At 40.6% G+C, this 27,405-nt stretch overlaps 1 protein-coding gene across 3 annotated transcripts; it reads right to left on the bottom strand.

Annotated features, from left to right (window-relative positions):
• Nucleotides 1-214: 214 nt before the first annotated feature.
• Nucleotides 215-27,405, bottom strand: pcp4a (Purkinje cell protein 4a). 3 transcript variants are annotated; one of them, XM_039618063.1, is made up of 4 exons: nt 27,237-27,405; nt 11,406-11,454; nt 7,318-7,350; nt 215-1,093 (listed from the first exon to the last, which is right to left on the bottom strand). In XM_039618063.1, exons 1-4 carry the CDS (start codon nt 27,330-27,332, stop codon nt 966-968), a joined length of 306 nt encoding a protein of 101 aa, XP_039473997.1. In that variant the 5' UTR covers nt 27,333-27,405; the 3' UTR covers nt 215-965. The 3 variants fall into 3 exon arrangements, with proteins under 3 accessions (XP_039473997.1, XP_039473996.1, XP_039473998.1); XM_039618062.1 differs by having other exon boundaries at nt 215-1,096; nt 27,237-27,388; XM_039618064.1 differs by lacking the exon at nt 7,318-7,350 and having other exon boundaries at nt 215-1,096; nt 27,237-27,400.

Below are 27,405 nucleotides of genomic sequence, written 5' to 3'. Positions count from 1 at the left end.
TTTAACCGCAGCACACAAAGTACATTGTGTGTGCATATAACCACTTTCACAATCATCACTAAAGTTTTCGTATAATCTTGCAGCTTTGCACATGCATGCTTCAATGTCAGCTTTTTCAACTTTCTTTTTAAATCACAGATGTTAAAGCATGTGACCTGCTGCATGCGGTGCATGAATTTTGTAGCAAGGAAAGAAATACTCCAAAAGAAATCTCTCCTTTCTGTTGTCTTTATTTATTTCTCTGTAGAAGTGGATATGCATGTGTGCGCATATGTGTGAGCGTTCATGCATGCATGTGTGTGCTTGTACAATACACGTGAGCCAATCTAACAATGAAGAATCACACTGGAACCACAACAGGCAAAGACCCACAATCACAACATCTGCAGTCTCAACAAAGATACAACTGAGAGCGTCATCAGGGGAAAAGCGTGTCGGAGACGAGATCTGCGACATGTGAACACATTTAGAGACACTAAATTGATTGGATTTTAAAGACACTGTAACAGTATGGAATCACTCTGCTCAGCCACAGGAAGAAGCCAATAACAGGCCTCCAGTGGAGCCCAACTCTTTTGCTGGTACTGTGACCCAGATTATAGCATCAATCAAAGATCGCTGTTTAACATTACATGAGAAGACCTCCCATATTTAAGCTTCCTGTTTATGTGGGTGTGCAGTGAGTGTGAAACCAAACTGTAAAGTGTCACTGAAGTAAAAAAGAAATAGCAAAATTATATTATTATCTAAATACATACACCAAGAAAGTAATAATGCAACATTTTGTATATAGTAAAGTTATTCATTATGCACACTTTCACAAAGGTACAATTTAACCGCACCCTTCTACCTCCACCTTCAGGAATCCCGCCCTCACCCTCCCTTTCCAGCTCATGATGATGCAGTTTAAATGACATGCATGACCGGGCCCACGTCAGCTGAAGACGAGGCTAGGAGATGCCACTCTACGACTTCACATCCTGCTTCTTTTTCTGGAATTTCCTGAACTGTGACTGGATGGTCACAGCAGCCTTCGCCGTCTCTGGGGCGTCCATGTCGATGTCAAAATCCTGGGGGAGGTTGTTCTTCTTTTCTTCTGGGGAGAGAGGAGACATGGGAATGTGAGAGGACAGCAGGACTTTCAAGAGGGGAGTTCATAGACATATCAAAAGTTCCTGAAAGATTTCTCTGGTGGCGCTGTCACTTGGTGTTGGCTCGCTTTGTGGTAGAGTATCACTTCCTGTTCCTGCTCAAGCACAGTGGTGTTTCTGAGTAGCTTATCTGCTTAGCAATTTAATTAAAATCTTTTAGATACATTTTTCATAGTATAATCTAAACGTGCTTCATCTGAATCACCCTTTCTGTGTACTCACTACCTAATTTATAGCCAAAGTATTCACTCACTGTCTCTGTACTGTTTCGCTAGCTTAGCTTAGCTCAGCTCGTAGCCGACTCGTTAGCACCATGGCTACTTCACCTGTCCCTCCTGCACTTTCTTGCTCATTGTGTCAGATGTTTAGCTACTCCTCGGCCTCCTTTAGCAGTAATGATACTTGTAAAAAATGTAGCATATTTGCAGCTCTGGAGGCCAGGATTACTGAATTGGAGACTCGGCTTCGCACCCTTCATTCACCCGTAGCTAGCCAGGCCCCTGTAGCTGGTGCAGCCGAAGATAGCGTGAGGCCCGCTAGCTGTTCCCCGGCAGACCCCAAGCAGCTGGGGAAAGAGGCGGCTGGGTGACGGTGAGGAGGAAGCATAGTCCTAAACAGAAGCCCCAGGTACACCACCAACCTGTTCATGTGTCTAACCGTTTTTCCCCACTCGGCGACACACCCGCCGGGGGTCAAACTCTGGTAATTGGTGATTCTGTTCTCAGACATGTGAAGCTAGAGACACCGGCAACCATAGTCAATTGCCTTCCAGGGGCCAGAGCAGGCGACATTGAAGGAAATTTAAAACTGCTGGCTAAGGGTAAACGTAAATACAGTAAGATCATAATTCACGTCGGCAGTAATGTCACACGGTTACGCCAATCGGAGGTCACTAAAATCAATATTGAATCGGTGTGTAACTTTGCCAAAACAATGTCGGACTCTGTAGTTTTCTCTGGTCCCTCCCCAATCAGACCAGGAGTGACATGTTTAGCCGCATGTTCTCCTTAAATTGCTGGCTGTCTGAGTGGTGTCCCAGAAACGATGTGGGCTTCATAGATAATTGGCAAACCTTCTGGAGGAAACCTGGTCTTGTTAGGAGAGCGGCATCCATCCCACTTTGGATGGAGCAGCTCTCATTTCTAGAAATATGGACCAATTTATTAAACCCCCAAAATATGACTATCCAGAGTTGGGACCAGGAAGCAGAGTTGCAGTCTTACACGCCTCTCTGCAGCTTCTCTCCTCCTGCTACCCCCCCAAAAACCCATCTCCACTGAGACTGTGTCAGCTCCCAAACAGACAAAAAACAAACTAAAAACCAGCAATAAACAACTTAAACATAAAAAATCACAAAGAAAGAACAATACAGTATCCACATCTGAACCAAAGAGTAAAACAGTGAAATGTGGATTATTAAATATTAGGTCTCTCTCCTCCAAGTCTCTGTTAGTACATGACTTAATAATTGATCAACAAATCGATTTACTCTGCCTTACAGAAACCTGGTTGCAGCAGGATGAGTATGTTAGTTTAAATGAATCAACACCCCGAGTCATTCTAACTACCAGAAACCTCGAAGCACAGGCCGAGGGGCGGTGTGGCAGCAATTTTCACACCAGCCTATTAATTAACGAAAGACCAAGACAGACTTTTAACTCATTTGAAAGCCTGATGCTTAGCCTCGTCCACCCCAGCTGTAAAACTCAGAAACCAGTCTTACTTGTTATCATCTATCGTCCACCTGGGCCTTACACAGAGTTTCTCTCTGATTTCTCAGACTTTTTATGTGATTTAGTGCTCAGCTCAGATAAAATAATTATTGTGGGTGATTTTAACATCCATGTAGATGCTAAAAATGACAGCCTCAACATGGCATTTAATCTGTTATTAGACTCAATTGGCTTCTCTCAAACTGTCAAAGAACCCACCCACCACTAATCACACTCTAGATCTTGTTTTAACATATGGCATAGAAACTGAACATTTAACAGTGTTTCCTGAAAACCCTCTGCTGTCTGATCATTTCCTGATAACATTCACATTTACAATAATTGATTACACAGCAGTGGAGAGTAGACTTTATCACAGTAGATGTCTTTCTGAAAGTGCTGTAACTAAGTTTAAGAATATAATCCACCCACTGTTATCATCTTCAATGCCCTGTACCAACATAGAGCAGAGCAGCTATCTGAACGCTACTCCAACAGAGGTCGATTATCTTGTTAGTAATTTTACCTCCTCACTACGTGCGACTCTGGATACTGTAGCTCCTGTGAAAACTAAGGCCTCAAATCCGAGTACCTGACTCCGTGGTATAATTCTCAAACACGTAGCCTAAAGCAGATAACTCGTAAGCTGGAGAGGAAATGGCGTGTCACAAATTTAGAGGATCATCATTTAGCCTGTAGAAATAGTTTGTTGCTTTATAAGAAAGCCCTCCATAAAGCCAGAACATCTTACTATTCGTCACTGATTGAAGAAAATAAGAACAACCCCAGGTTTCTCTTCAGCACTGTAGCCAGGCTGACAAACAGTCAGAGCTCTACTGAGCCAACAATCCCTTTAACGTTAACTAGTAATGACTTCATGAACTTCTTCACAAATAAAATTTTTATCATTAGAGAAAAAATTACCAATAATCATCCCACAGATGTAATATTATCTACAGCTACTTTTAGTACCATTGATGTTAAGTTAGACTATTTTTCTCCAATTGATCTTTCTGAGTTAACTTCAATAATTACTTCCTCCAAACCATCAACGTGTCTTTTAGACCCCATTCCTACAAAACTGCTCAAAGAAGTCCTGCCATTAATTAATTCTTCGATCTTAAATATGATCAACCTATCTCTAATAATCGGCTATGTACCACAGGCCTTCAAGGTGGCTGTAGTTAAACCTTTACTTAAAAAGCATCTCTAGACCCAGCAGTCTTAGCTAATTATAGGCCAATCTCCAACCTTCCTTTCATATCAAACATCCTTGAAAGAGTAGTTGTCAAACAGCTAACAGATCATCTGCAGAGGAATGGCTTATTTGAAGCGTTTCAGTCAGGTTTCAGAGCTCAGCACAGCACAGAAACAGCTTTAGTGAAGGTTACAAATGATCTTCTTATGGCCACTGACAGTGGACTCATCTCTGTGCTTGTCCTGCTAGACCTCAGTGCAGCGTTCGATACTGTTGATCATAATATCCTATTAGAGCGATTAGAACATGCTGTAGGTATTACAGGTACTGCACTGCAGTGGTTTGTATCATATCTATCTAATAGACTCCAATTTGTACATGTAAATGGAGAGTCCTCTTCACACACTAAGGTCAATTATGGTGTTCCACAGGGTTCAGTGCTAGGACCAATTCTGTTTACATTATACAAGCTTCCCTTAGGCAGCATCATTAGAAGACATAGCATAAATTTTCACTGCTATGCAGATGACACGCAGCTCTATCTATCCATGAAGCCAGGTAACACACACCAATTAGTTAAACTGCAGCAATGTCTTAAAGACATAAAGACCTGGATGGCCGCTAACTTTCTGCTTCTTAATTCAGATCAAACTGAGGTTATTGTACTCGGCCCTGAAAATCTTAGAAATATGGTATCTAAGCAGATTCTTACTCTGGATGGCATTACCTTGGCCTCCAGTAATGCTGTGAGGAACCTTGAGTCATTTTGACCAGGACATGTCCTTCAATGCACATATTAAACAAATATGTAAGACTGCTTTCTTCCATTTGTGCAACATCTCTAAAATTAGAAATATCCTGTCTCAGAGTGACGCTGAAAAACTAGTTCATGCATTTATTACTTCCAGGCTGGACTACTGTAATTCTTTATTATCAGGATGTCCTAAAACTCGCTGAAAAGCCTTCAGCTGATCCAAAATGCTGCAGCAAGAGTCCTGACAGGGACTAGAAAGAGAGCAGATTTCTCCTGTTTTGGCTTCCCTTCATTGGCTTCCTGTTAAATCCAGAATTGAATTCAAAATCTTGCTCCTCACATACAAGGTCTTAAATAATCAGGCCCCATCTTATCTTAATGACCTTGTAGTACCATATCACCCTATTAGAGCACTTCGCTCTCGCTCTGCAGGCCTACTTGTTGTTCCTAGAGTATTTAAAAGTAGAATGGGAGGCAGAGCCTTCAGTTTTCAGGCCCCTCTTCTGTGGAACCAACTTCCAGTTTGGATTCGGAGACAGACACTATCTCTACTTTCAAGATTAGGCTTAAAACTTTCCTTTTTGCTAAAGCATATAGTTAGGGCTGGACCAGGTGACCCTGAATCCTCCCTTAGTTATGCTGCAATAGACGTGAGCTGCCGGGGATTCCCATGATGCATTGAGTTTTCCTTTCCAGTCACCTTTCTCACTCACTATGTGTTAATAGACCTCTCTGCATCGAATCATATCTGTTATTAATCTCTGTCTCTCTTCCACAGCATGTCTTTCATCCTGTTTTCCTTCTCTCACCCCAACCGGTCGCAGCAGATGGCCCCGCCCCTCCCTGAGCCTGGTTCTGCTGGAGGTTTCTTCCTGTTAAAAGGGAGTTTTTCCTTCCCACTGTCGCCAAAGTGCTTGCTCATAGGGGGTCATATGATTGTTGGGTTTTTCTCTGTATTTATTATTGTGCGATCTACTGTACAATACAAAGCACCTTGAGGCGACTTTTGTTGTGATTTGGCGCTATATAAATAAAATTGAATTGAATTGAATTATTTAAACCAACTGTTAGCTGTATATTTCTGTACATTTAAGTATTATTATTCATATTGCCGCATTCATTGACCTTGTTTATAGGTAATTTCATTCTTTAATCACATTAAAATGTTCCTAATTTAATGTTTAAAAGCACTTGAAAAAGGCAAAATCCATGTAAAATTAGGGCAACAAACTGTATTGTCATTACTGAAAATAACCGTATTTTTATGAGAAAGTTATTTTCTGGTATTATTTTGGTGCCCCAGCTGCCGGAATATTACTTTTTTTTTTTTTTTTTAGGATTTTTTTTTTAACAGTGTGGGAGTCTCAACATTTCTTACCCCTGGTGTCCAAAACGCTACGTTTCTGTTATCCTGTGAAAGAGAACGTTCAGCAACCAAGGCTGTTTTTTATTCCTAGTTGTCACAGGTATTGTATACTTTTGGTTTTACAAAAATATGTAAATTTGCATAAAAGCTTTTTGAGATGAAGCCTAGCTGGTTAGTTTGACAAACTTGGCTAAGCTCTACTCCTAACACAGAGAGCAACGTAAAGCCGCTTCTTGGACCATATGCATGAATACTGCTTCTACTTATGTTATATTGTCTCTTTGTATTTAATGTCACAAGGATTGCATATTAAAACAAACTACAGCTTCACACTTGAGGAGAAAGAATATTTCAAACCATTATTTTACACTGATCCAGCAGCTTCATGGGCCTAATTTTTATCCTCGTCAGGCTGGAGATCCTCGACAGCTGAGGGAAGCTGAATGTTTTACAGATTCAAAGAGTAAACTCTGGGGATGCGGAAGCCATTAAACGAGCCATTATTGGACATGGACAAAACAGTATAAACAGCGGTTGCAAAACACAGAAAGAAAACATTTAGTAAAGGTTTTGCAGTCAATTTTTACTGCTCTGTTGCAGTGCTGCAGAAGTGACCTCTTTCTTGTTAGATGTAAATGTCATTACAGATGGCTGACATTCAGTAAAAGGACAGAGCAGAAGCTGACAAACTGACAAAAGAAGCAAACGGGGAATGTGCTCTTCACAGCGCAGCAGAGAAGATTCTAGTTCTTTAAGCCAGAACCCTCAACTCCCTCAAGCCTCCGGGTGCTGTGTGTGAAGGGAATGAGATGCACTGTACTTAATTAAGAAACAAGCTTCTGATTAATAGATTCAAAGATGAAGTGCCCAGACAGGGATAAACAGAGAAGACAGAAGTGCAGCTGGCTGCTTGATCACAGAACATGACGTGATTATAAAAAAGTGAAAAGAATCAGTTTTACAGGATATCGCTTCAGTTCTCACTGCAATAAAAAAAAAACATCATGCTCATTCATTCACTTTTAACAAAAGGTCAGTTGTTTATTCGAGTATTACAGTTTTCATGCAGTACAGTGCTCCGTGCGTGGTTGTGCACTCTTGCATGAAAGGTGATTTTTTCCAAATGGCCTACTTACGCTTAGATGGTACCTTTTGTTGACCTTGAAGCCCTTGGATGACAGTGAACAACAACTTTATATTTCATAACTGCACATCTCTCTCTATTACACACACACACACACACACACACACACACACACACACACACACACACCATCACTCTTTATAATCACACCTGCTCCACATGACTCATGCCCTTTACACCACAAAGAAACTTTTAAAAGCACATCACGCTTTAGGTCATACTGTATGTCATACTGCTGAACCAATGAATGAATCCCATCTGTAAATCATTGCTGCAGATCATTTATATATATATTACAGCAGCCTTAGATTATATGGACAATGATTAGTGAAGGGAAATGTAAATTATCCCAGACTGCAAGGCACTGTGGACTTTGGCAGTAACTTTGTTGCTGGATATCTATGTCTATCTGCTGGAGCCGGAAAAGAAAAGAAAGTTTTATTAAGAAATAAAAGGTAACAATTCCCATATGTTTAAATGTTGCTTAGAATTCTGAGTATATTAAATGGTACAGTCCATGAATGTTGTAAAGTAAATTTATTATGTTATGTTCTGTATTTTTAAGAGATATAGCCTCGTCCCACAGTCCCATACAATGGGCCACCATGTTTGCTGTTCTCTGGGCCTGTTTCACGCCACTGTCCGCATATGCACATGGAAGAGCAGGAAGGTCCCAGAATAGAGGCTTGCTGACAAATATAAACTGCTACAGTGAGAAATTGCTTCTTTAGGTTTCCCTCTTTCTGAAGCTGAAACCTGGCATGTAATTTATATGAATGGATTAAAAAATGGAAGAGGTGAGAATAGAGACATTGGAGTGGTTATGCCAAAACAAGCAAACAGGAAAATGACAGCATTTGTATGGCTCCATCTATGTGAAGGAGGTTTCTATACAATCTATGCAACACATGTCACCTTTGGATTTGCCATTCCTGATATTGTCATGTGTTGAGCATTATTCATTTTGTAAGTGCCTTTTCTTTCCTGCATAGAATTCAAGGGCACACAGCTTACTACCGCTTCTTAAAAGGAAAGACCAAAATGGGCAAATGTCACAAGAATGCATTTCACACGTGTCAAATTCAATTTAGTGTCCTCAAATTTCTCCTGATCACTGCTGTGATGTCCCCCTTTGGACCGAGCCAGAGCTGCAACACACTTCATCATCCCAAAAGGTTGGGACAAAAATCCATTTCAACACGGGGTCTTTACAGGGTTATCAGCAGCCCCAGAGACAGAGGGGAAATGACATGTGGTCCTTCTGTGCTGAATGGACTATGGAGCTGTTTGGCAGTGAATGGGCTGCTAATAACCTGCTACATTGATTGTGTGAGAAGAATGTTACCTTCGAGGAGTGGAGGAGATTACATTCAATGAGTGCCGTGAAATTGAATTCAGAAAATGTGCAGACTACAGTGACTTACTTAGATTTACTTACAAGATTTATGACACCTTCTCCATGGTCGAACAGTTGCTGAATGCATATTCATGACAGGATATCTTTTTTTAAGCTTAGTTAGCGACTGATAATCCCACAAGCCAGACTGATTCTCTCACCTGAGCTCAGGCGTTGAAAAAAGCCATTCACTGGTGTGAGGTTCATTAGAAGCAGTCTTTTGTTCTTCCACACTATCATTTTGCCAGCATGATAGTTCTGCACTTAGCACCATTTATGAATTTCAAAGGATTCTGCCAAGTATTCAGAGTCCAATTTTGCTGTTTATAACTCAAGGGATTAGAATTACTTCATCATGCCAACAATACCATGGCCCAGTTTACAAAGTAGGTCTTCCTGAGAGTTACTGCCATGCTAGAAAGAGCTGGTGTGTTGTTTCAGATAAACAGTGAAGAAACAAACTGAAATCAACTATTCAAATTAAATAAGTAAAGCATGACAGGTATACTGGAGCACACTTGTGCAATGTTAGATTTAATTTTATCAATATCTACTTTCACAATAACAATGCTTAAATTGCAGAGAAAACATTCAAATATGAGGATTAAAAAATATATATACTTGTATTTATTAATGTATTTATTTTAAGAAAACAGGCTGTAACACTTCTTATTGTCTAAAGATGTCAGATATGGCAGAAAAAATTGTGTTTTTGTCAAGTTGGGAATGAAAAATGAAGCCATAGCAGCAGTGCCAAAAATTACTGTTCTTCTAACAGCCACATGAGGCTGGCTCAGAGGTCATGGGTCCAGATACACGCCCATATTAAAATGCCCAGCTTCAGCTCTGTAACTAACTGTATTGGTCCTGGGTCGTTTGACCAAGTACTTTGAGTTCTGTTTGTGCTTATGTCTGTGTCTCATCCCCAGTCCCCTTTTGGCCTCTGTATTTATAAGGGGTGTCCATAGGCTGCATCCTCCTGAGGACCCGGCCTTGGCGGTCTACGTAGGCCAGGTCCTCCAAAGGCCGGATAGGCCGGAAGTGGGTGGCTGTGAAATTGGACCGTCTAGCCTTCAGTTTTGAGTCACCAGCTGTCTCGGTGGAGTTTAATAAAGTTAGCTGTCTGCTCCTTTGTATCTAAAATATAACAGGACACTGGAGTAAACGCTCGACCATTTCACACTTCTGTTTAATCAGTCTTCCGTCTGATGTTTATTCAGCTGTGTGAAAACTATAACTTTAATCTCAGCCAAACCGATTTACTCAGGAACAAATCAAACACTGAAAAAAGCCAAACAAGAACATTTTTAATTTATGTAAGTGACTTATATATCATGTTTAACCTGAGTAGCGAAAGACCGCGGGGATCTGAAAACGATGTGTGGGGAGTTCGCTGTTATCGCCCGGCTAGCTATCGAGCTGGTGGGTAACAGACGTCTCCGAAAACGTCGGCGCACTTTTGCAAATATGTGATGTCTTGATAAAGCGAGCAGATATTTGAAGTTTACACAGCTACATTCTCGCCTGAAATATCTCAAAAGTTTATTTTGTGACCCAGAAAGATTAATAAGAGTAATATTAAAACTTAGTAGCGGCCGCCATTGTTGGAAACTGGAATTGGCTGCTATGAATTCTGGGATATGGTGGGCCACGAAGGATACACCCAACCCATCCTTCAAACTCAGGGAAAAGGAGGACGCATTTTATCGGCTGCATTCGGAGAAGTCTGCGAATTTGGACAGCCTTCGTCGCGTCGCTGTGATGTAATCGGAATAAATGCGGTCTCAGGAGGATGCAGCCTATGAACTTGGACACCTCCAAAGTGTGCGTGTCCCTCATTAGTCTTTGTGTCATGTCTGCGTCCTGTTATGTTTCCTGTTTTATTTTGAAGAGGTCTGGTGTTCTATGTTCAGTGTATTTAGTTTCACTTCCCCTGTGGCGTCATTATGTCCACTTCCCCTGATCACCTCCTGTGTGTATTTAGTGTCTCTTTGTCTGCTTAGCCTGCTTTCCTGCTATGTGTGCTTGTTACTACATCCATGTTTCCAGGGATTTCATGTATTTATGCCAAGTCTTCACGTTCCAGGTTTTTCATGCTGGGTTTCCACGTTCATGTTCCAGGTTTTTTTGTGTTAGCGTTAGATCACCCAGTTTAGGTTATAGTTTAGTTTCACCATTGCCCTTTTGTTTTGTAGTTTCACCAGCCTTGAATAAACAGCTCGGTTTTTTTAAGCTCAAGTTTTGTTCTTTCGTGTCAGCACTTGGGTCCTTCTCCTCACAGCACACAGTTGTCTCTCAGTTTGTTGTTTTAACTTGATGGTTTAAAGAAGAATATATCTTAAAATTAAATATGCAAAAATGCCCAAACACTTGAACTCTGTTTTTTATTTCTGAGTTACACGTCACATAGTGTGGGTACATTTACTCAAGAACTGTGCTTAGTAAATACAAAAAATGTGCTTATTTTGCTGTAGATCTTTTCCACCATGTTCACAGCTGTGGATAATATAAAACCTATAATGTGCTTTAAAAACACTTATGCAAGTAGAGAATGTATGAGAAAATTACCTTGTGTTTGTGGTGTTGAGGTCACTTTAGTGTGTAAAGATTTATGCATGGTTGTCTTTTAAACAATCTAATCTTTGGTAAAAACTTCACATTGTTAATATTCTGTTTAAAAATACCTTGGCCAGATGCTTTGCTGTTTCCGGTCATTGGGCCAGATGCTTGTCTCTGCAAAAATGAGAAGAGAAAGAATGAGCAATTAAAAATTACAATTAACATCAGCCTGAGACGCTACATGTAAACCTGCCTTCAACACAAAATATGTTGTTCATTCCCCCAAATACCAATCTGATCGTTTCCTGAAACAAAACAAGCATCTGTTATAGTCACACAGACGTGAGCAACACATAAAACAATTGAAAGGAGAATTGCGGTTCTTTGTGAGGCGAGCCAGGATGTTGATCTATAATCCCTGTTTCTGCAGCAGAGACAAGTTTGCTCTGCCTGCTCCTACAGCTCCTGAGAGTTCTCCCCTGACGGGATGATACCGTTCGCCCAAAGTAAGACTGCATCCAGGCTCACAGTGTGAGCTGAGGCTTGCTTCACATTCACAACTTAGATCAGTCTGCTTTTCTAAGAGAGCTTGCTTCATATGGAGCTTTGGTTTCCCACCATTTATTTGGGGTGGCTGTGGCTCAGGCACTAGGACAGGTCAAAGGTTAGCGGGTCAATCACTGGCTGCTCTAGTCTACATACCAAAATATACTGGGCCCTGAGCTGGTGGTGCATACAAAAAAGTGGTTAGATTGTTGATATATATTTATTATAAAATATAAAAAGTGCTGCAACATGCAGTTTACTGCTAATCGTGCCAATACTTAATGCTAAAAAAAGGCATGGCTTATCGTTTGTGCTTGATATTGAAATGCACTGACTGTGCCTGTGTAGAGTATAATTATATAAAGTATAAAGTATCATTTTAGTTTGGCATCTATGCCGTCAGAGTTCTTCTTTCTCAATAAATACACTATATGGCCAAAAGTATTCACCCACCCATGTAAATCACTGAATTCAGGAGCTCAGTGAACTGCAGCGTGGTACCGTGATAGGATGTTACTTGTCCAGTCATGAAATGTCTTCACTACTAAATATTCCACAGTCAGCTGTTAGTGTTATTATAGCAAAGTGAAAGCAACTGACAGCAATTCAGCCACAGCCATGCAAAATCACAGCTCAATTCAATTCAATTCAATTTTATTTATACAGCGCCAAATCACAACAAAAGTCGCCTCAAGGCGCTTTATATTGTACAGTAGATCGCACAATAATACATACAGAGAAAAACCCAACAATCATATGACCCCCTATGAGCAAGCATTTTGGCGACAGTGGGAAGGAAAAACTCCCTTTTAATAGGAAGAAACCTCCGGCAGAACCAGGCTCAGGGAGGGGCGGGGCCATCTGCTGCGACCGGTTGGGGTGAGAGAAGGAAGACAGTCTTCTGCTATAAGCTGCACAAACAGCGGCGACACATTCAGATGAAAACCATTTGAGCAGAGAATATTCGATGGGCATAGAGGGTTTCTGTAGCTCTGCTGCCTGGACTCCTAGATGAAGCCAAATATCTCGCCCCCAGAGTCTCCTTATGCCATCAGGAGAGCAAGTGGAAGAAAAACTTGTTTGGCATCTTGGCCATCTGTTTTTCTGTTTACATGCAGAAATCTAAGTGAGTCTGCTGGGATTCCTGGCATCATGCTTACTGTCAGCTGCTTGATTGTGCTCTGTTATTCAGGAGGGCAGGAGCAGTGCCATGAAGTGATGGTGCCATACATCACACCTCCACCCACCACAAGCGAGCATTCAGCCAGAGCTGAGATCCAGGAGCAGAATGACAATAAGAGTTGAGCAATTGTTTCAGTACAATGTGAAGATGGAGCACAATATTGCTCCATCTTCACAAATGCGGCTCTTCTGTGAAGCACTTTGATGTGCCTGGGTCTTTTAAATGTGCTTTAGAAATAAAATTTAAACTGAAACTGAAACTGAAATCAAGACTGATGAACAGAGCTGACACCAGTAAAAAACTGCAGGTCAGAACTGGATGCACAGTTCAAACATTCGAATCTGTTTTCCTCAGTCTTTTCTTTGCTCTTGTCCTGTGCCATCCTATTAATCAGCCCCAGAGATCCACCGATAACATAGATAACAGTATCAGGTTATATTTCAGCTTTTCATGAGAGGGCTAAAAGAAGGCATGGCATCAATGCACACGCGCATGTGTGTGTGTGTGTGTGTGTGTGTGTGTGTGTGTGTGTGTGTGTGTGTGTCTGTGTGTGTGTGGTTACTTTGAGTGAGGTTATTTTTGTCTTTGTCTCAAAAAGTCATTTTGAGCCTAAGACGGAGATGGAACAAGAGCTGTATTATCATTATCATAGCAACTCTGGCATCATCACCAGGTGTATTTTTCACATCATATTAGGGACTGCAAGCTATGGCAGTAAAGTATGTTCAGCCTTAGTAGTGGATGACATATAAATAAAATGTTTTCCTTTAAAGTCTGGAGGACAGCTTTCTTTTCTCCAACATGTACTCATATGCCCACTCCATTCTTCCATTTTTCACAGCTTACATAACGGCTGAACATCTAATGTGCACACTCTTTACACATTAGCACATTTTCTCTGCACTATTTCATGCTCTGTTCCATTTCACTTCTTCAGCAGAGGTTTCATCTCTTCAATTTCAGCACATTCTTTAGAACTTCAGAACAAGAGAGCGCCTGCATTCGATATCATAAGATGACTTTAGGGATCAACGAGGGACTTTCATTTGAGTTGTTTGTTACGGCCCATCCCAGCATTTACTTAGGTTTGACTCTCATCACTTGTGCCCTCAGTTCAGTTGAGGGAGCAGCATTGTCACTGTGTTTGGCAGGAATGTGTTTACTGCAGCATTTTAATTTTACAGAGGAACTTTAAAGCAATACCAGAGAAAGGGGAAAAACAGCAGTGCTGATCTGACTTAAAATCCAAACCAAGTAAGTGAATTTTTTTTGGGTCAGCGAGAAGACTCCATCCATCATAGCAAATCTAAATTGGCACCACCATCTTGGCCAGGACATCTTTCAACTTTCAGAACACTGCTACAATTGTCACCATTACTCTTGTCTCACCAACCAATCACAATCAAGAAGAGGAAGGACTTGCAGACTTGCATCAACCATGATGAAGGAGTTACTGATCTTTGACAGAGATGCACAAGAAGGAACACCACACTTCCTCTGTGTGACTTCATGGAGTTACACTGGGGGAAACGGTTATTTGACCTTCTTCTGAACTACTGAGGTCACCTGACACAAGGTGTGAGTGGGGGTTGAGGAAAGGGAGCTCAAGACTGCATTGCAGATGGATGACCAAGGTGATTAACTGGCCCCATTGCTGTTCTGCACATGGCTCACCTCTAAGCATTTCAAAGAGTGGATATGCATATAGATTCAGGAGTGGAGCAACCATCAGCCATCTCTTCTACATAGATGAGATCAAACTGTATGCCAAGAGTGAGTGAAAAATAGACCCACTAATCCATCTTACCAGCATCTACAGTAAGGATGTTGGAATGTCATTCAGATTGGAAAAGTGCGGCTGAATCATGATCATGGTGATCTGGACTGAAGGAGTGAAGTTGCCAGAAGGCAAAGCAAGCATACAGGACAGGTACAAGTACCTGGCTCATCAGCAACCGTGATAATGATTCATTACGGTCAGCCACAGCCACATCATGTCAAATGCTTTACAGGTCATTCCAGCAGGAATATTAAGCTAGCCACAGGAGGCCACTGTTGTAAAGACACAAAAACTCCTCACAATGCATGGAAGTGTCCATCTGAAGGTGCCCTCAGTCTCTACGAACAATGGAAAGAGAGAGGATAAGGATTGGCGATGGTCAGAGCCATCATCCAGAAAGAAACACACATCATCCTTGAAAATATCAAGAAGATGAGCTGCTACAAAAGTGCCTCAGAGAGCTGAAGACAGACAGTGACAAGGAACAGGAGGAAAAACCAAGCTGCTGCAGACTAAATGGTGGTTAACAAGGAGCAGAAGATGGTAATTGTGATAGATGGGACATTCATAGTGAACAGCAACATCAGAACAGAATAGAGACGTACCAGAGGCTGAAGGAACAGCTGGAGCAGATGTGGAAGCCAAGTACAAAGTGGTCCCAGTGATGATAGTAAGGAGTACAAGATCAGCGGTCTCTGTCCTGATTTATTCATTTGTAATCCTGTGCGTTTTGGTCACTCCCATCAGAAATCTGAGCATCTTCAGCTCTGCCACCTCCAGTTTGGCTTCTTGTTGCTTGTTAGTGCAACCGTCTCAAAGCCATATATCACGGCAGGTCACACCACCATTTTTTAAACTTCCCTTTTATGTTTGCTGCTCATTAATCACCCCTGACACTTGTCTTCTTCACCTCTCTTGTGTACGGTCCATACCCAGGTATTTAAACTCATCTACTTTCGCTATCGCCACTGCTTGCATGTTCACCTTTGGTTCTCTGACAAGATGATCCCACAGTAAAGTTGAAGTGTGGAGTCTAGGGAGTCCAGACCTGACTGATAGTGTTCCATTGTGTGTTTTCTGTCTGGATATGGTGCGTTTTTGTGACACCAGTTGTTTTGCTACTGCATAAAGATACAATTTCAATTGTTTTCTTTGCTGTCTTTGATGTGTAAATACAACACTGGTTCATAGGTAGGTGACATTTTTATACTTGAATGATTCATAACTCAATGTTATGTTGCTAAAACAAAACAAAACAAAACAAAAACAAGAAAAAAGACATTCCACCAAAAATGTTCAGGTTCAAGGACTGGACTGAAAATACAAGCAGCCAATTTCCAAAGAAAAAGCTTGGAAAACATTCATAAAGCCTGGAGAAGTATTGCTCAAGACCAATTAAAGAATTAGAGAAAGACTAGCTTGATCTTAAGTTCTGTTGTTATTTTGCACAGCACTCCTACTGTTTTTACTGCATTCTGGCTCTGTCGTATTTCTATATTTTGCAATTAGCTCTAAAAGACATGATCAAATATCCCTCCTCCCATATTTTATCATTGTCATTAAAGCACATCTAACCTCCTGTAGCTGTCCACTTTCCATTAATGTTCACACCTGACAGCTGTGACCTTGACATTTTAAGGAACAGATGTGACATAAGCTGGGACACCAAGCTGAGATGCCTGCTATCATGATTATTAAAACTGCCAAAGGAGCAGGTACCACAGACACGTTTGTTGTATCTAATTAGAAAAAGAAAAGAAAAGAAAACAGAAAAGTTCTTAGCAATTTATATTCTACAATAGGAAACACTTTGCGAAGTACTTTAGAGAAGATTTGAAATAATACTTAGGAGTAAAAAAAAATTAAAGCATGAAAGAAATAGGATACATAAAAAGCAAGTGCTTAAATAAGGTTTGAAAGGGGGATGGCTCAGACTCTGAGGCCTGTTACTCTCAGAACTACATTTAATCTATATTTCAGAGCAACAACTGGAATCTCATTAGTTTGAATGTAGGCTGAGGAAGAGACATCTGGAACCTGCTGGGTTCATGAAGTAAAAGATGTTTGATGTATAGTCAAAGGTAATATATATATAATTACAGTCTTCTAAGCAGAGGTCAGCTGGTGATTTGGCACAAGCTTTGTATTCTCTACACTGGGAAACTTCAGTGTGTTTTTGTTTCTGCTTAAATAATAGAGAGCTTGTATTTGGTTAATTAATCGCTCTGTTCTGAATTTACTCAATATTTTTTTTCACTAGTTTTTTCACGTTTTTATCAAAAGAGAACTGACCCAAACTTATGGACACTGAGCAAAGAGATTTTTGCTAGTTTAAAGTTTTGGCACAATGTAGTATGGAAAGCTGAACTACCAGGTCAATCAGTAGCATTAGCTGTTAAAACATAATTGAACTGATCGATTCTGCAGTTTAGATTCTGCATTTACTCAGAAGTCCTGTCATTCTTTGGCCCTGCAGCACAAACATAAAGACAAATCCGGGGAGTTAGGGCAGGAAGCTGGATGAGAGCAGACCATGAGTCTGGTACACGTTCTGGTGCCAATGCCATGTTTAGCTAAACTGAACCTGAGTTTGTGTTACTGCTTGGTGTTTGAGCAGATTATGTGGAGCTTATGTAGATTGTTTTTAGCTTGCATGGTCCCCGAGGAGGATCCACGACTATTGCAGGCTTCCAGTCCCGTATGCCAGAAACAGAGGGAGCTTGACAAATGGATGGCAGTGATAATAATTATATTGCTAATGATGATCTCCTCCTGTACAGTGTACAGTGTGCGCCACTATGCCTACCATGGTTGACTGGCAACAAACAGAGCTTGATAAACACCAGAAGTTATTAATTTTCTCATCCTTTGAGCTCCTGTATCACTGGTCTTTCTTACCATCGAAATGAATCACAATCAGGATGTGTGATCTGGGACAGATACATCAAAAAATGTCAAAATATTGACTAGTTAAAATAAAAAATAATAAAATCCAGCACTCCTGGAAAGTCCCATATTTGAACAAAAAATCATACAAATTCAAACTGCAAAAAATAATTACTGATGATTTCTGAATGGTACATTGTTGAATTACAGAATACTATAAAATAAAGTATGTAGACTATTTTTGATGTGACATAATTAATCACATATTTGAAGAAAATGTCATTATCAGCTGTCATGCTGGATTGAGCAAATATAACAAGTTGTATCACAAAAACAAAAATATCTTTAGATTGTCCTGTCCAAAAAACCAGATGGTGCTCTAATTATAATTCAGAAAATAATTTTATTAAATATGTGTTTATTCTTCCATTTTAAAATCCACCATCATCAGATTTTTAGAATATTTTCTGCTCTGAGTTATAATTAGAGTACCATAAGGAAACTTTGGCCACTTTCAGTATGTTTCAAAGTATTTGATATATGAAGCTAAGATTTCAGAGCACTCACTGCATGTGTTAAAACTTGGGACCATAAAATGTTCATGCAAATTTGAGAAGCCTGAGCAGGAAATGTGTGAGAAATGCCCCTCATGTGATCCTACACGGAGTGCAAGGAAACACGTGAACTTGAAATGACAGGTTTTATTAAAAAGTTTGGCCGTTTTTAAATGATCAAAGCCTTTCAAGGTTCATATAATTCTTGTTTTTGTTTGCTTGCTTGTTTGTTTTTCTTTGTTTTGTTTTGCGTGTTTGTGGCTAACGACCTAAAACATTGTTTGTCTAAAAGTAAGGAAGTGAATTAAGTTTAATAAAACTCCTGTATCATCAAGTTCTCTTTGTTTCTTTGGGCCACAGTGCAAGCATACAGATGGAGTCTATCCAGAATTTGCTCTTTAGCGGGTTGGTTTCAGTGTCAGCAGAAGCTTACATTTATTTCTGCGGTAGCAGCTTTTAAAGATTTGTTGTTTCCATCACTCCTTCCTCATGTGATGCTCATGTATGTTTTCTCTCAATGACTGATTTCATGAGACTTGGCAATTGGTAAAATAAATAAATTACCTTGGAAGTGTGTGGGGGGCTATTTTTGGTTCTTTTTGCAGCTCAGGCTCCCTAGAGAGACTCCATGCTGCACTCAGGATCTATTAACAATTTAACGAGAAGACAGCAAAACTGGGTCACAGACAGCTCATCCCAGCACCATTACAACTGTGTAGCAGCGTCCCCACCACCAGACTGGAAACAGCGATGACAGCATGGAAGAGTGACACTGCTGAGCGATGACTGACTACCTGAGCAGGGATGACACACTTGATGGACTAGGCTTTTTTTTTTTTACACATTCATCCCAGATTTAAAAAAAAGAAAAAACAATATAAAAATAGCTTCTTCTTTTTTTTTACTGTACAGGACGTCACACTGAGAACTACAGCTTTGGTACAACCAGGTCTGTGGGTTATGTAAAACATCAGCACTCACGGCATTAAAACACCAGTGAATGAGGCTAAAGGCATGCTTATAGCTCTGAGGCTGTACGAAGAGCTTATATAAGCACGATAAAAAGGTTACACATCAGCAAACCACAAACCAGGTTTTTGGTATTTTTACCACGTTTACCATTTTAGTTAGGCATAGTAGCGCATGGCTGGAATGTAATTTTATTCATGTTTCTACTCCACAACATCTAAGAGGGAAATATTGCACCTTTGACTTCACTATAGTTATCTGACAGGCATTCTCATGGACTTGCCAGTGTCCCTTAAAGAGTGCATGGAGCTTGATGGGAGATTAGCTTCGTAGACAAGCCACTGACTGTCCTTTCACTGCTCTGAGATCAGTTAAGAGCTGCACAAAGTGTGGAAAAAGAGATAGCATTGGCAGATAAATGAGCACTTTCAGTAATCATCGTAGCAGATTAGCTTCTCTTGTAAACAAGCTTGGCCAACATGTGTGATGTAAGTAATTTTTAATATACATTATGCTCATTAGTAATAAAAGCTTTAATGATAAATAGGGGGAGTCTTGCATGTTTGATTGAATAAAATAGGCAAGTTGAACAGAATAATTAATTTGTTAGGCTATCTAGAGTATACTCTGCCTCTAGTCCTGTAGTAGCTGGGATAAGCTCCAGCAGCGCATAACCCTGAATTTGGTAAGTGGAAGAGGATGGATGGATGGATGGATGGATGGATGGATGGATGGATGGATGGATGGATGGATGGATGGATGGATGGATGGATGGATGGATGGATGGATGGATGGATGGATGGATGGATGGATGGATGGATGGATGGATGGATGGATCATAAATTTTTATGGCTGTGCAGGTGATACCTAGCAACACCCCAATTAGTTAATATGCATGAATGTTTTAAAGACATCAGTAGGTTGGATGACCAGATTTCCTGTTTCTAAATTCAGATAAAACTGAGGGTTTTTTTTACTCTTAAATCTTATAAGTATGGCTTCTAATCAAATGCTTACCTAGATAGCATAATCTTAGTTTCCAGTAGCACCATGTGCAATTTTGGATTCATTTTTGACCCGGATGCTTATATTAAACAAATATGTAGGACTGCTTTCTTGCATTTGTGCAATAGCTTTAAAATTTGAACCATCCTGGCCTGGAATGATGCTGAAAAACTGATGCTGCCGGAGGTTTCTTCCTGTTAAAAGGGAGTTTTTCCTTCCCACTGTTGCCAAAGTGCTTGCTCATAGGAGGCGATATGATTGTTAGGTTTTTCTCTGTATGTATTATTGTAGGGTTTACCTTAAAATATAAAGCACCTTGAGGCGACTGTTGTGATTTGGCGCTATATAAATAAAGTTGAATTGAAAATTTAACTGAAATTAAAGCACTCAGCGACAGCTTCAGTTGAAGCTGCTACCATTTTCTCTTGTACTATAAAAAATGTCATTGTTCAATGATTTGTGTTGTCAAGTACTGATTCATTAAACCTCTCAAACTCATTAAACTCCAGCAGCTATGCTGTGCCCAATGGAAAGTGTCTTTCTCACATAAACATGTAAAACAGCATATTTTCAATATATGGAAGTAGCAGTGTGCAGTATTTTCCAGCTGGAGTCATTCAAGTAAAAGTAGTAAAAGATCAGCAGGGTTTTCCCAAAGAGCATTAGTATGCATTAGGCAGAGTGTGCATAAAAAACTATACTCGTAGTCTTAAAAAAAGCAGTTGTAAACACTGAATACATAATTTCAAACAATAATAAGCAACACTGTGCTGCACTGTTGCACAGAATGACTATAATGTATCTCCAAAAACCTACAGAGATTAGAGCCAGCTCACGTTCTTCCATCCTGTATGCCAGAAATATCCCAGTGGAATTTACAAACACTCAGCTTCTGTGGGTACTTTCTCCCAAATGGATGATGCTGTTATGATATGAACTGCTAAGTGGTGTGGCAAACCGTTTTAGTAAAAATGAACAAACTAACAAACAGATGAATGAATCTCATATCGCTTTAACAGTTTAAGGTCATTTGCTGATTCTGATTTACACATAAAGGTTAAGAGAGTCGTTTACTGTTCTCATTCAGAGAAAGGTAATACCACTATACTGGAGACTGGAAAGTCAATAATCTCCAAGGGGCATAATGTGGGTGATGTGATGGGTTTATAACTAGTTAGATAAATTAGGATTTCCCTTTCAATTTAGGGTGACTTTGCATTTTATGTCAGCCATAAGCGAATTACAGCACAGTATGAGAATAGTTCTTCCTATCAAAGATTATTTGTAGTTCCCCAGAGAAGCGATGAATGGCATTTTGGGAACCTTGGAGTAAACCTGTACATCTGTAAGGTTCCCTACAAATCCCATCTTGGTCATTTAACTGCAGTCAGTTTTATTTTTTGCCACGTTAGCCTTTCCCATCCCACTCTTCTCCCGCTGTTGTTTGTCATTTTCCATGAGCAGAAACCAGGAATGCCACCAAATTACTTTAGTGTAATCTCTGCTCACTGTTTAAAGCAGGATTAGGGTTAGTGTGAACATCTCATATAGAGAATTGGAGATTGAATTGACCATAAATTGACATTTATGGTCAATGAGCAAGAAAAAAACATCACATAGAATCAACAATATTTCAATCAAAATTTATTTGAACATTTTCTCCGAGTTGCAGAGATTTTTTCCTCTAATCATCACTTTAGTCCACATCTCTATCACCTCATCAGTCTTCAGTCAGCAAAAAGGAGTTTTAAGGAAAATCTATCCCTGAACGCTTTCCCCACTCAGCTTGCTGTCCTTTTTACACTGATCAGCAACTTCTAACACTCTTATCTCATTAATTTAATAAAAAAGGCTCTAGTCCACTTTGGATGATGAGACTAACGCTTTGCCAAGCAGCCATGATAGCCACCACTCTCGATGTAATTAAAGTGTGAGGTAGGTGAACACAACAGGAGACCACTTAAATGTTGATGCACTGATTGAAGGACAAAACAGGATATCCCCTTTAATATGGCCTTGTGGCCAACTTTCAATAATTACATTTTCAAGCAGATTTTAAACAGATGACTAAGAAATTGCCATTTAATCATCCGCACACTGTACACGCCACAGCCCACACGCAACAACATGCTTAAAGTGAATCATCACAATGAAAATGACTTTGATTTAAAAGGCTAGTCAAATCCTAAAAAGACGGTAATGTCAAGCAGCACTTAAGCACAGCACGCTGCGATTAACCTGCAGCAGAATTACAGAGACATTACAAGAAAATCAGATTTCCACTTCTGAGTACAGTCTTGTCCACACTAGCTTTTAGCAGCTGGAGGTGTCCACTAAAAGCTGCTGCACAATTTGACACCAGGGCTAAATCTGTTTTATTGCATTGTGAGTCTCAGTTGTGTGGCTTTGTCCATCTTCCTGATGGTTATTATTGCAGAGTACATCATGACATTGTACACCAATAAGTTAAAAAGATCTATCCATTCATGTCTGATTCACAGTCACAGGATGTATCCCAGCTGTCATGCATCCTAGACGGATCACCAGTCCAGCCAGTCAGTCTCTCTCACCAGAACCTAACATATTCCAGATAAAAGATCAACACATATGAAATCACCGCCTGCCTGTTTTCCAGAAAAACGTGGAATTCCAGCGGAAGCTGGAGTCCCTGGAGGGAATCCACACAGGAAAACTTTATTCCCCAGCATCTTCATTCTATGTGACAACTTTGCTAATGACTTCACCATTGTGCTATCAACACTGTGTACCGAGAAGTCGAAAAAGTGAACGGTCTGAGACTTCTGCCTGAATGCAGTCATAAGTAACGTCAGTCTCTGTAGTTAGTGCCAGGGTAAGGACATAACTGTCCTACAAGTTTCTTTATTTACCACAACAAAGTCTGAACACTCAATTGCAAATGACATTATTTATGCCAGTTTAACTCGGTGCAGGCCAGCAGTGAGGGTGTGATTAGCACTGCGTCCTGGGTTTGAACTCCTGGCCGGGGCCTTTCTGTGTGGAGTTTGCATGTTCTTTCTGTGGGTGCTCTCTGGGTACCACCATAAGGGTTGGTTAATCGGTGATTCTAGTTTGGCCATCGGTGTGAGTTTGAATGCTTGTCTGTGTCTCTGTGTTAGCCACGGTGATCTGTCCATTGTCTATGTCAGCTGAGACAGGCTCCAACTCCCCCGTGACCCTGAATTAGATGAGCAGCAGAAAATGGATGGATAATTTCATGCAATCCATTCAGTAGTTGTACTATCACAGTGACAACTTAGCTCATGTTGCAAAAAGGTAGACATGTTCCTGGTGGGTGTTGGACCTTGCCAGCAGAGGCCTGTGCTACAAAGCAGTATTTCATCTTATCCAGAAATCTTCAGGGTAAACTCTGGGTTTTCTGAACAACAAAGGTGGTTCACTTCCTACTGGAATATGTTGCCATGGTAGCTGGAAACCTGCTTCAGAGCAGGTTATGTTCCAGATACGAGATCAACACATATGAAATCACCGCCTACTGATCAGTCTGTTTTAAAGAAAATTGCATCACCATTCCTGGAAGATCCCTCAGACCTCTGGGAGAGTAAAAGGTCTTTGTGTTTCCAATGACCAATAATAATCACTATAGATTCTTAGATGAAACTTTGTCCCTTTATTTTTTCTGATATTAAATAATTTTACTTCAGTTTTATTGTTCTACAAGCATTAATGACAGCACACGCACCCAATAACTGCTGATATACCAAGTTTGAACATACACTAAGGCTACATCTGTGGCCCAGTGTTAAGTGGCTGGGAGAATTAGCACCACTAAGTCCAATGGCCATGCCTCTGAGCAATAAAACAATGGCTTACCTGCTCACGTTTAGGGAGGAGTTCATGAGTAGGGAGAGAGCAAAGTAGGGGGAGAGATCTGGAGTACAGTATCGCATAGCACCACTCTGTTGGCATGAATAGAGAGCTAAGCATGAAGGTGAAGCAATTTACTCATTGATCTACATTACCGCATATTGTGGGCAGTAACTTAAAGAATGAGCTTGGGGATGCATGTGGTGGAAATGCGTTTCCTTCAAAAGGTGTCTGGAGTTAGAGACAGAGTGATGGGAAGATGGAAGAGATGGAGCTCTAGGCCTCCACTCAGACAGCTCACAACACATCCTCGGAAAAGTAAAAGAAAACTGATATTTACTATAACAATAAAGAACTTAAAAATTTTCATGGTAAATTTGGGTTTTACCTCAACAGTTGTTTATCTTGTTAAACTAAACACCATCTGACTCCTCACCTGCTTCTTGAGAATGGGTCAGTGGCAGTATGTCACCAAAATAGAGGTCTTATACTGTTACAAATGAAAACATGACCCAGGTGTAAAGCCCCTACAGTCTGCCGGGCAGTGGCATCCTCACTGCTCTCAGTGACTGAAACAGGAAAAAAAATCATTAAAGATGTAACCAACTGAATACAGAAATCACAAATTGTTGTTAGAGGAAATCTTTTTTACAATTATCCAGTAGCTATGTGACCAATCCAGATGTGTTTTTCTCTCTCTTACATTGATCTGCCCCTGTGGAGCAGCCTACTGTACACACTGTACTTTCAATGTACTTCTACTAATCAAACAAAAGGGAGGAGATGTAGCATGACCATGACGGCTGGCACTTTTTCCCCTGAGCCACCACGGTGCTGGGTACTGTGGGCAAATCTCCAGGTGAGAAACTGGGCTACACAAGGAATCATTATCTTTAGCTGGAAATCTGAAAAGTGGAACGGACATATCTTGGCAACCACAAACAGCTGGCTGAAACCTCTCCACTGAGAGCAATCTAATTAAATTTTTGTTCAACAACCGGAGGCTTAAACAAACAAAACAGGACTAAAACTCGAAACAGCACAACAGCAACTACAAGCGACGCTAGGTTACTTACACTTGATGATTCCCATTAGACATGTATACGGCAACTAGCAACTAAAAGAAAGTATCTATTTTATGTAGCTTTAAATAAGAAGACGATGCTAAGATGATGATAAGTTCGAGAATTCAGAGACATTGGTTGAGTTTGAGAAACAAAATCTTGAGAGATTTATGGATAATATGCAACATGATCATCAGCAATGCAGTCCTCACCAGCCTAAAATGCTGTTAATGTAATTTCAAAGCCTGTTACAGGCTGGAAATGCAGAATTGTTCATCACTATGGTGACAGGCAGCACATTTAAGCCACTTTCACCACAGGAGCCTCCGACTGCCTGATGTTTGTGGACATTGCCAAAGATGAATCAGTCCAAGCCTGAAGAATACAGCAGGGGATCACTTATGGCCTATTTTTTTCATTAATCATAGCACAGTGTAAGACTTAATATGACAGTGATACATGCATTGATTTTTAAAACACTACCAATCCAGGCAGTAAGTTGGCTGGTGTATGAGTGCTGTCTGGCTTTGAAACAGGATTTCGCCTCGGTAGATTGCTGTAATGCAGTTACACAGTGTTTATAGGCATATTTATTGCTTATATACACTGCCTGCACTTGCTTTAGATGGTAAGATCAAGTGTCCCTGGAGAAATAAGTCTCTGTGTTTTTGATGGTCTCCCCCATTGTCTGGACAACTTAATGATTCTATAGTGATGTGAGTCTTCTCTGCTTCTGCTGGGAATGCCGGTTATCTTGACGAGCATTAAAACTGTGTGGGAATCTGAGCGCAATAAAAACGAACAAAAAAGAGCTGGAGGAGCAGTATTTAAAGGTACATGGAGCCCACCATTGATTTGCATTTAATTATTCATTCAGAGCAACAGACTCCTGCCCTGGCCTTGCTGTTTTTAAAGACACAAGAATCCATCACTGATGTGCGCTATGCAATTTTATTTCATGACTTTTCCTTTGTGTAATAATGTCTTATTTATGGACTTTAACTTCACTCTGTAAGCAGCACACAGGAGGGGAGGAGAGAAGTCACTGAGTTTGTGCATGTGTGTGTGTGAGTGAACAAAAAGACATAACAAGTCTCCAATAAAAGATTCATAAGGTAGTGACAGCTGGTGTTCATCACAATTTACATACATTGGAAGCACTAATCGAGTGATAAACCCCACTTTGAAACAATTACTGCATAATAAAGCCCAACAGTGGACTCAGAGCTGGAGACAGGTTAAAAGTATCCTTGTATTATATGGTTTTAGTCAGTCCGGGTTCTTGGGGTGAACAAGCGGGCTTGTTGGAGCCTTGGCTCCTCGTGAATGCTCAGGGAATGTTTTATTTCTCTGGGTTCCCAGCTAGCCTTGAATAATTCAGAGACGACAGGACTTACCCTGCCAGTGAACACTCCTGCTTCTAATCTCCACTCTGACATTATCAGACTGGCTGCTTCTATCACATCTGAATACTTCTGTGCGAAATCAGACTGTGTAGGTCAATGCTGCCTCTGCTTCAGTCTGAAATGTCACTGTTAGCCATATTCATCAGTAAAACATCAACACACACACACACACACACACACACACACACACACACACACACACACACACACACACACACACACAGAGTTCAGCGGTTTGATAGGACTGGCTCCAACAACCTGACTGTGCTGGCCGTCATTTTAAGTTTGTGAAGTGATTAAGATCATCAGAGCTGCAAAAATCCCATCACGTATGCTCAGAGTCTGCCTGGAACACCAGTTCCAGTCATGACAACAGAAGCAATATTCATCTAGGCTGTGACTCACTGTAACACTAACGTTTATCACTTTTTTGCCTAAAATGTAGCAATGTGGGAAAAAATCGAGAAAAGCGCACACTGAGTTTATTCTTCATGCTAAACATGTGTGCATGTTATTTTTTTTATAACTCTACACCAAAGTTGAATATCGATGATCTCAGCATCAAAAGTGTTGGACAAAGCGAAGAGTTCATTATTATTATTATTTAAATCTGCAGCTCTGCTCTTATAACTTTATACCAAGTCCGGAGTATCAGTTGTCTCTGACGCCAAAGTACAAACACAAAGCAGAAAAAGCGGTTTACTAAGAAGAACCTACCTCACTCATGGCTTCGCTGTGCGTGTCTGCGTGTGGATATTTGTGATGCGCACCGGTCGACTGACTGAAGGTACCGTCCTCTCCACGCGCGCACATTCCGCTTTTATAGCGCAGGAAGCCCCGCTCCCCCCTCGCCACATTTCCACGAAGCCAATGGGCACGGGGCTCC

Source organism: Oreochromis aureus, linkage group 10, assembly GCF_013358895.1.
Source record: "Oreochromis aureus strain Israel breed Guangdong linkage group 10, ZZ_aureus, whole genome shotgun sequence".
NCBI classification, from domain to species: Eukaryota; Metazoa; Chordata; class Actinopteri; order Cichliformes; family Cichlidae; genus Oreochromis; species Oreochromis aureus.
The sequence above is the reverse complement of the archived record's forward strand: the minus strand, read 5'-3'. Positions and strand labels throughout refer to the sequence as shown.

Excerpts from the sequence above, each read along its gene's own strand:
- pcp4a (XM_039618062.1), bottom strand. The coding sequence starts at position 27,332 with ATGTGCGCGCGTGGAGAGGACGGTACCTTCAGTCAGTCGACCGGTGCG. Across the intron at positions 11,455-27,236 it reads ACAGCGAAGCCATGAGTGAG|AGACAAGCATCTGGCCCAAT; the intron begins GTAGGTTCTTCT and ends TCATTTTTGCAG. Across the intron at positions 7,351-11,405 it reads CAGCAAAGCATCTGGCCAAG|GGCTTCAAGGTCAACAAAAG; the intron begins GTATTTTTAAAC and ends CTGTCATCCAAG.